This window comes from Dipodomys merriami, unplaced genomic scaffold (genome assembly GCF_024711535.1).
Source record: "Dipodomys merriami isolate MVZ:Mamm:240054 unplaced genomic scaffold, mDipMer1.0.p SCAF_9, whole genome shotgun sequence".
NCBI lineage: Eukaryota > Metazoa > Chordata > Mammalia > Rodentia > Heteromyidae > Dipodomys > Dipodomys merriami.
In genome coordinates, this window is record NW_027206512.1 from 59,243,869 (window position 1) to 59,257,135 (window position 13,267).

The 13,267-nt window shown below is 35.1% G+C and overlaps 1 protein-coding gene across 7 annotated transcripts in view; it reads right to left on the reverse strand.

The window, feature by feature from the left end:
• The window catches only part of Cpeb2 (cytoplasmic polyadenylation element binding protein 2), a 51,804-nt gene that overhangs the window by 26,069 nt on the left and 12,468 nt on the right, over window positions 1–13,267 (reverse strand). For all 7 annotated transcript variants that reach the window (XM_070012652.1, XM_070012649.1, XM_070012650.1 and 4 more), the window contains one exon: window positions 11,786–11,876. In XM_070012652.1, coding sequence (XP_069868753.1) covers window positions 11,786–11,876 — 91 coding nt within the window. The remainder of the gene's footprint in view (window positions 1–11,785; window positions 11,877–13,267) is intronic.

Genomic DNA, 13,267 nt, shown 5'->3' on the forward strand with positions numbered 1-13,267 from the left:
GTTGTTTTGTTTTGTGTTTTTGGTCGGTTATGGGGCCTGAACTCTGGGTTTGGGCGCTGTCCCTCAGCTCTTCAGCTCAAGGTGAGTGCTCTACCACTAGAGCCACAGGCCACATCCGGCTCTTTTGGTTTGTATATGTGGTGCCTCATGCATGAGGCAAGCACTCTACCACTGGGCAACCTTCCCAGCCCTATTTCAAAAGCAAAGGGGGAAAGAATGCAGAAGAATAAAATAAAATTGGGCACTGTATATTTCTTAAGATTTAAAAAGCTAAACTTCAACTCAAGAACTACCTTACCTTTGAAAATTGAAAACAGAAAGAAAACTCTTATTGCCTAGATCAAAAGATCACATGATTGGAAAGCAACAATACAGTACTGTCAACTTGTTCTTTTGAAATGAAAAAACAATGTAGGCATCAGTACTCTAGTCCTCCAAACTCAATATAGGATGTTGAATTTTCAAATTCTTTGGATTTTCTCTACAGATGTCTTTTGCAAAAAAACAAAACATACTAACAAAAACCCAAACAAAACTTTGTAAGAATTTGCATTTCTAAATTAAAATCAACAAAAATTTTAGAACAAAAACTCAACATGGATTTTTAATAAGTCATATTTAAATAAATAAGTTTAATGAGCCGGGTGCCAGTGGCTCACATCTATAATCCTAGCTACTCAGGCTGAGATTTGAGGATCACGGTCAAAGCCAGCCTGGGCAAGAAAGTGCATTAGACTCTTATCTCCAATAAACCACTAGAAAACCAGAAGTGGTGCTGTGGCTCAAGCAGTAGAGCGCTCACTTTTAGCTGAAGAGTGCAGGGGCAGCGCCTAAGCCCAGAGAGTTCAAGCCCCATGACTGACCAAAAAAAAAAAGAAAGAAGTTTAATGAAAATATTTAAGCATATTGTTATGGCGGTTATTGGAAATGTAACTTGTTTACAGCGTTTGTAACTTGTTTAAAAATAAGAAATAAGAACTGAAAATATCAAAAGCTTAGGAACAGTATATCCAAGTATTTTTTTGACTCAGTTTTCATTTTATATTTACAAATCATTATGATTTACATATCATTTTGTATTTACAAAACGCAAAAGGGACCACAGTATTGTATAATATTATATAATGAGATGCACAGAACACAGTGTGGTTTTTTTTTACCCAATGTTTTTATATCACTGAACTGAGCCATTGAAAGATAGGATTTTTCTCTGATCCTGAATCTCTGGGAGATATTAGAAAGCAACTTTCAGCATAAGCTACACAATACAGTAACAAGATACCATGAGGTAGCCTAAATGGTAAAGAGAATACACCGAGGAGCAGTGTCTGCTTTTTCTACCTCAGCAAGTAAGTTTTAAAAGGTACAGGACAGAGTGTACTGGCTTATCTTTTAGCTATGAAGTTAATTTGATCATCTACAAATACAAGAATGAGTGACATAATCTGATCTTTATCTTAAAAGCACATACATATACACATATATACACATATGAAGGCGATATACGTATTTACACACTTAGCCCGAGATCTAATTGAAATAGCTAAGACATATTTGGACCTCAGAGTCAATATAGTTAAAATAAGTTTTACTCTCCCCCCCCTCCAAAGGACAATTACCATATTTTATATATTCCTACATTTCATAAAACAAGAAACTAGTTACCTAAATGACCTCTTAAATAAAGCTCACATACTCTAAAAACAAATAAGTTTATTGTTCTGGTACCTTAAAATAGAGTAAAAATTAGAAAATATGTGGAAGAGGAACAAGACAGAAAGAGCCAGGAAACCACTTTCCTAATCTGAATTTCAGTTAAGATGGTTCATTACTTGGAAATTTCATAGTTTACTTGGGAAATATGACTATTTCTAAAGCATCTTATTTCAGATTATGAAAATTAGAGAACAATTTAAGGCCATCTAAAAAATACTATTGTTTCTGACTTGAGACAGAAACTAACAAATCCCTATGAAAGTGGCAATAACACATAAAACACATTGCAATTTAGTGTAACAGGTTATGTTACTGACAGTGCAGGATGTGAAGGGTACAAATATAAGGAAGATACAGTCTTTCTTAGGATGTGCTAGCACAGGCAGACAAATATACAACCTTAATAAAATCAAAGGATTCAGGCAAGACTTCCTAGAAAAAATAAGCCAAGCCAAGCCTTTTTCCTGAGGCCTCCTTTCACTTGCTACATTATATCTATATAGCAAGTTCACTGTTCATTTTATTTATCCCAAGATGCAGGTAACAACTAATCTTTTTGACATCTTGGCTCTGAATAGATTTAAAAGGAGTACCACATATGTAAAATTCAAAATAAAAAAAAAGCCTCCAAGGTGAATTAAGTAAGCAAATTTAGACTCAAATTTTCCAATTACTTTTCCTTTATTCAATATTAGTATACTTTCTAAGTTAACTGTTGCTATTATTAAATTATTCTAAGAACTTGCCAACCTGCCAAGATCTGAATCTCAGCAGTTTGGCTTGAAGGTATCTTAACATTGTACTCACACGATAACATAATGTAGGGAAAGGTAGGGAGGCCCATAGGACAAGTTCACTTACCAATGAGTCAGAAAGTGATCACACAATGCGTAACTTTTTATCTTGAATAGAATATGAAAAATCCCACAAGCTTCAAAACAAACTTTTCCCTGTTGTCTAGAAGGCTTGTGGTACCTACAACCATTTTCTTTCTAGTTACTTGCTCGTGGTGCTGGATGTGTGGCACATCCACAGGCACAGAGAGAGCTGCCTAAGTAAAAACTGAATTTCTTCCCTCTATTGCAGCTAAGTGTGACTTAAGACCTTGCCAGTAAGTTGTAAAATACAATTAGTGTGTAATTCCTATAAGTATCCTTAAAAAGAGAGGAAATTTTCTTGGTTTTTGCTTTTTGGAATACAAATAGGATATCTATACTGAAAAAAGCCATCTTAGTCTAGGAGGCAAAAACTGGGTACTAAGGATAACAAAAGAAGAAAAAGGGAACTTAAATCATGCAGTGTTAGTTTCTAGGAGAGAGCCATCTTTCTCAATTAATCTTCAGTGTTTGCTCTTAACCCAGAAGAACCTAAGCTGACAAATGAAGTCCTTTAGCAATGATTTTTTTTCTTCTTCTGTGGCCCAGGTTGGCCTTGAACTGGTGATCTTCCTGCTCATTCTCCTTGTTGATTACCAGCATGTCTCATCTTTTCATAATCATTTTAGTACAACTATGGATAATGAGTATGTAACTACTTCTCAAGTCCTTATTTTCTTTTTTTTTTTTTTGGCCGTCCTGGGGCTTGAACTCAGGGACTGGGCACTGTTCCTGAGCTGCTTTTTGCTCAAGGCTAGCTCTCTACCACTTGAGTCACAGTACCACTTCCAGCCTTTTCTGTTTATGTGGTGCTGAGGAATCGAACCCAGGGCTTCATGCATGCTAAGCCAGCACTCTACTACCACTAAGCCACTGGGAACAGTCTTTATTTTCTATTAAGAGAACATTTAATTTAAAATAATTTTGAAAAATGTGTGCCTTAAGGTGTCAGTGACAAACTAAGTAACTTAAATATTGCTTATAGTAACTTAAATATTGCTTTATTCATCTAATATGATTTAAACTAGTAATTTGTATTCAAAAGCTATTGTCCATTATTAGCCACAGTAGATATATACTAAACAATTAAAAATATTAAGAGGCTAGTACCTGTAGTGGCTCATGCCTGTATTACTAGCTAGTTGGGAGGCTGAGATTGTTGCAATTACACTGTGAGGCCAGTCTGAGCAAAAAAAGTTCACAAAACCCCCTCTCAATAAAGAGGTAGACAGGGGAGTGTGTGCCTGTTTATCCTAACTAAAGCCTAACGCAGGTAACCCTTCCCTGGGCAGGACCTCAAAAATTTCCAGAAAAAAACAGGGCTGGAGATATGACTCTAGTAAGAGCAAGGACTGGATTTCAAACTCTAGTACTACAAAAAATAAAAATAAACTTAAATCCTAAGAAATTTAACAACTAGATACAACTATACAGATTATTACTTAGGCCAAATTAATGTCCAGATTACATCTGGCTCCTTACATCATTATAACTGTGTTGGCTTTTGCTGCTCTTGAAATGCGACAGGCACTTGCCATTTCAGAATCTTTCTACTTCTGCTTAGAACCCATTTGCCTAGATACGGTTAAAGCTTGTTCTCTTTACTTCATTCAGATCTGAAATAGATGGCATCACAAGTCATCCTGCCAAAATACCAGCTGGTCTTTCTTCCTTTCACTATCTCTGTAATAACCACCTTTTTATCACCTAACAGTTTCTTATTGCTACACTTTAGAAAATATAACACCTCCAAGTGCAGAGACTGACTCTTATTCTTAACTATATTTCTGAAATCAACAACAGAACCTGGCACATAATAGGTTTTTGAATATTGAAATGTTGAATTGGTAATAAGATTTTATTTCAGCTAATTTTCTAAATCCCTAAGTATTATAGGAGTAGGGAAAAAAAGAAAAAGTCCTTTTCATTTTTTTTTCCAAAATTAAATTTTTCTCTCCTTTATAACTATTTTCACTAGTAAAAACAATTTCCTTTATTCTTGATTTCACTTACTACAATTTCAGTTACAGTTATAAGCATGGGCTGGAACTACTAAAAGACTAGAAAATCCCAGAAATAAATAATTTGTAAGTTTTAAATTGGGTGCTGCTCTTGAGTAGCCTCAGGAAAACCTCACACTGGCCTGCCTGCTGTGTCCTGTCTAGGATGCGACTCATCCCTTTGTCTGACATATCCATACGCTGAACGTAATGGTGACAGAGTGCTCATATAAATAGCATTCAATCCTACCTAAGGTATCAGACATATACTGAGGGTCTTAAAGAGTGTAGCCTGTAGATGAGAAAAGTGAATTCCAAAGCTCTAATATGATTAATAATGAAATTAATTTGTCTTCAGTGAGGAGGTAATGGCTAAAGAACAAACATTATCATGCACTTTGTCAATATTTTTTAAGAGAAATCGAAACACCTAAGCCATATAGTATAAGAACATAGGTTAGAATTAACCAATTAAAAAGGAGGCCATATGGACACAGAGGTTAAAAGTACAAACTCGAGCTACAAATTCTTCTTCACTTGTTAGCAGTTGAAACTTGGGCAATGATTGCTAAACGCAAGCCATGGTTGTCCAACTATACAGTAAGGGTCAATATCTCCATGTTAGTTGAGGAACTAAATCATATCAATGATGTATGATAAATGTGGTAGGTATAATAATCACTCTTCCCAAGTAGCCTTAATGGAAGAGAGCTAATAGTTCTTTATGTGCTTAAAATAAAGCATTGCCCTACTGGTTCTGGTAGACTCATCCAATATTTTCTCATCATCTACATTTCACCTTTATTTCTGAATCTAAAAATTTCATAAAAAGTCTGGTAAAATCCACTTAAGAGTGTGGTCATTACCAACCTTGAATAACTCCAATCTCTGCTCAGATCCAAGGGGCAGGACAGTCATTCCTGACCTCACTCCCAAATCTCAATGCATGCCTCATAAAAGCCTAAGAATGAGATCATACAAATGTAGAAAAGACCCTTAGATCCAAAGTACCATACCCCAAGAGAGCAACAGAATTATTCCTTACTTCTATCTAATAAATAGCAATCTATGTTAGATTCAGTTGAAATTAATCTAACTTACTCTTAAACAAGGATCGTACCATAAATTTTTTTCACTTACCAATACAAAAAGTTCTAGGTTTTTATCCAATCAATACTATAAAATATAAAAAGAAACACCAAGTAATGCAATACCAAAATGTTTCTTTCAAGTAAAAATAGTCACAAAAGCAAAACAATAGAAAACTAAATTTAAGTCATTAATCATCAAACAAGATAATATACTATCATGTATTTTATAATATAATTGACATGTAATTAATATTAAAACTAACATGAACTAAAGCCTGCAAAACTTGCACTATAAAGGGGGTTTAAATGAAAATAATGCTGACTGTTGTTAAGAATAACAAATAAGCAAATAAAGATTACCAGTGGTAATAAAACCTGTGAAAAGGTTAAAAACAGAAAGTCCCTTCTTTATAATAGTGCCACATAACCATAAATTTTTGTATGGTATTCTATAAATTCTGAGCTATTGGCACTACTATAAATAAGTGTGTTAGATAACTTTTAACTAAGGGGGTAATACATCTGAGCATACTAGGCTAGGCTGAGATATGTATGATGTTTGGTAAGTGTATTAAATGAGTTTTTGACTTACAGTATTTCCAACTTACCCTAAGTTTAGGAGAATATGTTAATTATAACTTTAAAAACAAATGTATTAAATGTATCCTGTAAGAATATAGACGAAACTGAATTTCATTTACAAGTTCAAAATAGTGTAACTGCAGTGGAACTGTTGCACAGTGTCTTCCATGCATGATATTCTATGGCCATTTTCTAAATTTCTAAGTAAGTATTAATTAAAAATCTGAATGGTTACATATAAGTTTAGTTATGTAACCAACCATCTATTGAGATACCCCTATATTTGCTTGGTATTATCATAAATGCTGATTCAACACAAATGAAAAAACAGACATAGTCACTATTCTCATGATTAGCTTGGTTTAAAAGATAAAAGACAAGGGGCTGGGAAGGTGGCTCAGTGGTAGAGCGCATGCCTTGCATGCCAGAGGCCCTGGGTTCGATTCCTCAGCACCACATTAGCAAAAAGAAAAAAGCCGGAAGAGGTGCTGTGGCTCAAGTGGTAGAGTGCTAGCCTTGAGCTGAAGAGCTGAGGGACAGCGCCCAGGCCGAGAGTTCAGGCCCCATGACCAGACCCAAAAAAAACAAAAAAACAAACAAAAAGATAAAAGACAAACCATATTAAACTACTATACAGTAAGTGAGAAAGGTACTGATAAAAGGAATCAAATTTTCTAAAAAACAAAAAACTTCTAATACAAAATAACTTATACTCGGTAAGGTTATATAAGAGAAAGTACAAGTAAACTAGGGATTACAGAGACTTCCAATTGAACACAAAATACTGAATGAATGCGTTCTCTAACATGGCTATGCATCTAGGTCTACAGTTCCTAGATAGAAGACTGGAAGACTCATATTCACCTCCTCCTCCCAAACCACAAGAAATAACCTAGATACAGACACTGTATGAGTCTCACATGACTAGCAGTCAATGCTAATGAATAAATCTAAATACATATATAGTTTCTAAATCTCTGCTTTTATATTTATCAATAAATATGCAAATATGAATGCATAGTAAAATGCTTATAAAAGCCTCTAAATAAGGAAAAAAATAGAAAAGAGGCTATTAAGGGAAGTATAGAGTGAATGGGAACAATAATCTTCAAATAAGAAATAATATTAATGAAAGTAAGCAATGATAGAAAATTCCTGGGCCTTGACCTAAAGTGCCTGGGTACTGTCCCTAAATTTCTTTGCTCAAGATCAGTGCTTTACCATTTGCACCAAGGCTCCACTTCCTGCTTTTTGGTTAGTAAGAGTCTCATGGACTTTCTTGGACAGGCTTTGAACCATGATCTTCAGATCTCAGCCTCCTGAGTAGCTAAGATTATAGGTGTGAGCCACCTGCACCCAGCTTCTCTCTAATTTTATTTTTGGCAGGTGAATGAAAAATATTCCATTCTTAGAAATGCATCTCTCTGTCATAGGAAGTAAGGGCCTTCTAAGAGTGGCGATAACTGCTTTGCATATTTATAGCTGGCATTTGTTTTTTTCTATTGTATTTAACCCATGTATTATACTTTCACAATTTTTCATAATTTTTTTTTGCCCTCGGCCAGCACTTCTCCACATGTGCTCTACACAATATGCACTGCACATCAGGGAATGGTTTCAAGCCTATATGCTTAACATGTCCTCAGTTTGACAGCCTCTGCCTTCTCAAAACTTAAACTTTCTTATAAAAATTTCTTAATTCTAAAATATATCTCTTCTCAATAAGAAGCAAAGAAATGTATGCTAATTATTTGGTAACTCTAGTTTTAACTAAATGTTAAGGCCAATGGGATGCAGGAAAGCATTAAGAATTTGATCTTGCAACATCCACTTAGCACTTTAAAGCAGTAATTTCTTATTTACTGAGGGGTTAAATTCCCTAAGATAAACAGTTTTTTTCTTCAGGAGCCTTAAAAATAGGAGTTTAGCAACACACACACACACACACACACACACACACACACACACACACACACACACACACACACACACACACACACACACACACACACACACACACACACACACACACACACACACACACACACACACACACACACACACACACACACACACTAAACACACAAGGATTCATAGAAGGTAAAGGTTTTGCAACCATACCTCTTGGCATAAAATCACATTCTAAACATTTCCCTGAGTTTCCTCTAATTGTTCAGCAAACGCTGGTAAAGTCATGATCTGGTGAGACAGATCTTCTCCCTATCGTACTCAACTTAACTTTTATGAGTTGAAATTTTTTTGTCCTTATACTCTGAGAAGGTTATAAGTAATTTTTGGTAAAAATGAACGCACAGTAAGATCTTTTATTTGGCTTCCTTCATCCCTCATATAAACTTGGAACTTCCACTAATTAAGCACTTTACATTGCTCTCTGTAGTATTTCCAACACTATGAAAGTTATATGTATATTATGTTTTGCAGGTTCTGTCTCTCTCCCCAGTAAGGTATATATTACATGTAAATAGAGTCCATGTCTTTCACATACAATGTAACAACCAAAAACTGTTGCAAAATATGGGCACACTTAGTGGGATTAAAATGCACATCCGAACTGGGGATAGACCCTTCTTAACTGGTATAGACCATAATTATTTGTTGTTGTTGGCAGTGGGCTTGATCTCAGGGCCTGGGCACTGTTCCTGAGCTTTTTTGCTCAAGGCTAGTACTCTACCATTTTCACGACAAGGTGCCACTTCTAACTATAAAAAATTTAAGGTGAAACATGGAGTTTCCCTACTGACCTGTAAAAATAACTGGGGTGTAGGAAAAGGAAACATTTCAGGTATAAGTGGGAATAAGAAGGTGCTTCTATCAGTATAATCACTGTTTTCAGTAAGGTTGGTAACCTGATACTTGCTTCCCATTCTAAGTATTACTTCACTGGTTTTCTTTTTTTAACTTTTACTGGTTTATTTCTTTCTTTAGAGTGGGATTAGATGGTGAATTGATAGGCATACCTTTGGCTTTTTAATATCCAGCCAACATGATGGCTTCCACAGATTAATGTCTCCTTGCATTCACATCTCGTAAAAAGCAGGGCTGACAGACCTCTGAGGCTAGGGCACCAAAGACTTGGAGGGGTTTACACTGAGCTGCATCACTCCCCAAATGAAATACCAGCAGCTAAGTGGCAAGATGCTTTGGCAGCCCTGAGGAGAGGCCCGTACAGCAGTGGGCTGAGTCCTTCCGTCAGCAGCCTTACCCCAACTTGCCAGCACATGAGTGGGCCACCTGGCGAAGAAATACTTCAAGCCAGATGGGAAAACAACAGGTTCAGCCAATTTCTTTTGACTGCTATCTCATGAAAGATCCTTTAACCAGAAAAAATCAGTTAATTTGCTTCTTTAATTCTAATATACAGAAATCACATAAGGTGATAAATGTTCATTGTTTTAAGATGTTAAACTTTGGGGTACTTTGTTTTGCAAACACTAATATGAAGAGAAAAAAGAAACTCAGTTTAAAATTTTAGCCTTCCCTTGCTTTTTTTTTTACCTTTTTTTTTTTTTTTTTTTTGTGGGGCCTGAACTCTGGGCCTGGGCACTGTCCCTCAGCTCTTCAGCTCAAGGCTAGCGCTCTACCACTTGAGCCACAGCGCCACTTCCGGCTTTTTTTTTTTGCTTATGTGGTGCTGGGGAATCGAACCCAGGGCCTCATGCATGCAAGGCAAGCGCTCTACCACTGAGCCACCTTCCCAGCCCCCTTGCTTTTTTTTTAACATGAGATCACTTAAATAAAAGGAAGAAATTTGTTAAAAAAACATTTCAAAGAATCAGACTTTCTGGAGGGAGATGTCTTTGTATTAAAAGAGGTGAGAAGGCAGAAGTGTTGGGCTAGAGGCAAAGTGGTACTCAGATCAGGAAGGAAAGAAGGGAAAACAAATGTATGAATTAGCCTGGTTTGGTTCCTTCCATTTTTAATCAGTTCCTAAGAAGATTCTACTGGATGTTTAAGTCCCATAAAAGTATAGTGATCTAAGGTTGGAGAGGAAGAAAATATGTAATATGATACTATAGGAAGCATTAAGAATGAAAGATACATCTTAAATGTGCCAGGATTCAGTAGGAATTTTAAATAGATACAGGTGGCAACTTGCAGAAGTGGCTTTAGAGATTCTCATTTTTCTTCTTTTCTTGCCATAATACAAGGGAATGTAAAGTACTCCAATGAGAAAGAGATCTGTCACCATGATCATCCTTAAAAGTGGTGGTAGACTGGGCATGTTTTGCCTTTCCCAGAGCTAGAAGTAATTATTCTAACTGAAAAAATTAAATTCACTTCCTATTAGAGAAAAAAAACTCTTAAAAGACATTTTGCTATTCCCATTTTATTTTCTTAAGATCTTTTCTCTAGATTATTACCTCTCTATACTTTTAAAATAATCTAGGTTAGAAAAATACTGAGATAATTATGTGTAATGAAAAGTTCCTCTAACATATTAAAAAGTCTTTTAATAGAACATTGGAATAAGTATCAATGAAAACTTTTTCATTATCCACTGACAATAAGCTTGACTTTATTATACCTTGTCCTAGAATTTCCAAGAGTATTCTTTGTAGAGAAGATGGTAAAGCAAAGAGGAGAATTTTCTTTTCTTTGTTTTCAGATGATCTCACAATGTAGCCCAGGCTGTCCCTAAATTTACGATTCTTCCGCTTCAGCCTCCCAAATGCTGGGATCACAGACATGCACCAGCACAATTGGCTTTAACAGCAGATTCAAGACAAACAGCATTGCAACAGTGAAAAAAACAAGACTCCAAATATACTCACAAAAACTATTAGAGGCCTCAAGCAAGCAAAGATGATAAACACAAAACCACCCTAAAATATGAATTTGTTCATTTATATTCAATTATCATTAGCATGCCTCAACAATCACTAATAAATAGCCCCTGAACTCCAAGCTCATTAAAATAAAGGATTACAAAGACAAACTTTTCCAAGCAAAATCCAGAAGCAGAACAAAATGATTCAATTCTGGTCAGCTAAGCTGCCAACAATAGAGGTACAGGATATGTAGACTAAATCTTCTAAGAAATTTTTAAGTAGCTTTATTTTATAGAATAAAAATGAAGAAAGTTTACAAAATAATTTATGATTTTGATTCAATGAGAAGTTCTGAACCACAATCCATTAGTTTTGCTGCTAAATTTCTGACCTACTGAAACAGTATAGGTAGTATGTATTGGTTGTTTTAAGCTAACTTTTATGGTAATTAATTATGTGGAAATAGACAACTAGTATCTCCCTTCAGGACAGCAGAGCTTGGTTGAGTTTCTCCATTTATATAAAAGAAGTCAGAATATATTAGAAAACATAAAACCATTACTTATTTCATTTATATATAGAATCTGCACATATGAAACAAGAATGTTGAAGAAGGTTCTTCACACACCACCTGTAATTCATTGCCACAGATACTACCTGGTCAACCCATACAAACTGGGAACCTAAGTGGAAAAATTGGTATTGGCATAAATTTATTTTAATTTACATACCCTTAAGAGGATCATGCTCTGCTCTCATAATATCAATAAGGGAATTTTCCAATGAGTGCATATTCAAACTGTCATACATTCTACTTCGATCCTAGAAGAGAAGGAAAAGAAGCAATGAAGTTTAAAAAAATGGTTAAAAATACCTAAATTCTCTTACATAAAATAGAACTTGATTAATACTTTACTAACCAATTTTTATCCCTCCAAATGCCAATAACTAAAGATCTCAATAAGTTACAATGTCTCTCATTGAAGGATAATACTTTCAATACATTTATCTCAAACGTATCTTATAAAAAGAAATTTCTTTGGCAGAATTAATGTAGTATAGTAATTCTTTTATCATTTCTATATAGATTCCTGGAATGTTATGGATATACAAAGTACTTTTAGTTATCTGTTTAAAGTTTTTCTGATTTCTAGGAAGATATACATTTCTCTTGGAATATTAACATCTGGGGGGTGGGGATAAAGATAATTGCACCACACTTTAAACATCTATCAGATACTTATTTGACTCAGTGATCTGAATTTCATAATAATGAATGTATAAGAAGTTTACATGGTAAAAATTAGAAGCATGAATTACTAATATCAAAACAAAAATAAAGACCTACAATATTTGTGTTTAAATCTCACTCTCTAAAGAAATGCATGAAAAATATCCTTATACATTGAAAAAATAACAATAAATCTCACTGTCTAACATGATCCCATATGGATCTTTCCATTTTGCAATCTTCTCCCCTCCCCCCAAAAAAAGGTAGAAGAAAAGTGAAAATACAGTTCACTTATATAAGTTTAAGAATAAAATCTTTTGTCTTATCAGAGTCTTGTTTTCTGAAAGCTCAGTGTCTTCACTTGCTTACTACAAGGCATTTTATTATTTATGGTTCATGAATTTACAGTGTATTCTGCTCAACATACATACATACATTCTGAAAAAATACACCTGGGAAACTACCAGAGAAAGCTGCTTCTGAGTCTCCTGACATATTCTCAAACCCCCAGTGCATCTCCCACTCACCCATGTGCCCAAATGTACGACATGTGGCAGGATAGACCATTTTAAACACTCAACAAATGATTACCACAGAAAACAGAAAAGGGGAATCAGAAAAATAAGCATGTATGCTGGGGAGATTAAGTCCCCACAAACAGCAAACTACCTACTTAACTGAGCCACCCACATGCTTCAAGAGAGACCAGACATCTCTGTGATACAGCATTATACTCATTACATACATAAATTTTTTTTCTTAAGAAAGCGTTTTGCCTTTTACTCATTTTCCAAAGGGGGACTCCATGATCTAGAGAATATTCAGAACCAGTTCTTTAGAGCTCTAAAGAAAAACATAAGAAGCATTTTGACAAGAGGCTCATTTATTTACTCTACTTTGATGTTTAAAATAGGGTTGCAGGCTTTTTAAAGCTGAAGGACCAGAATCAGCCTTGTAGACTAAACAAGGTGCTGTCAGAGAA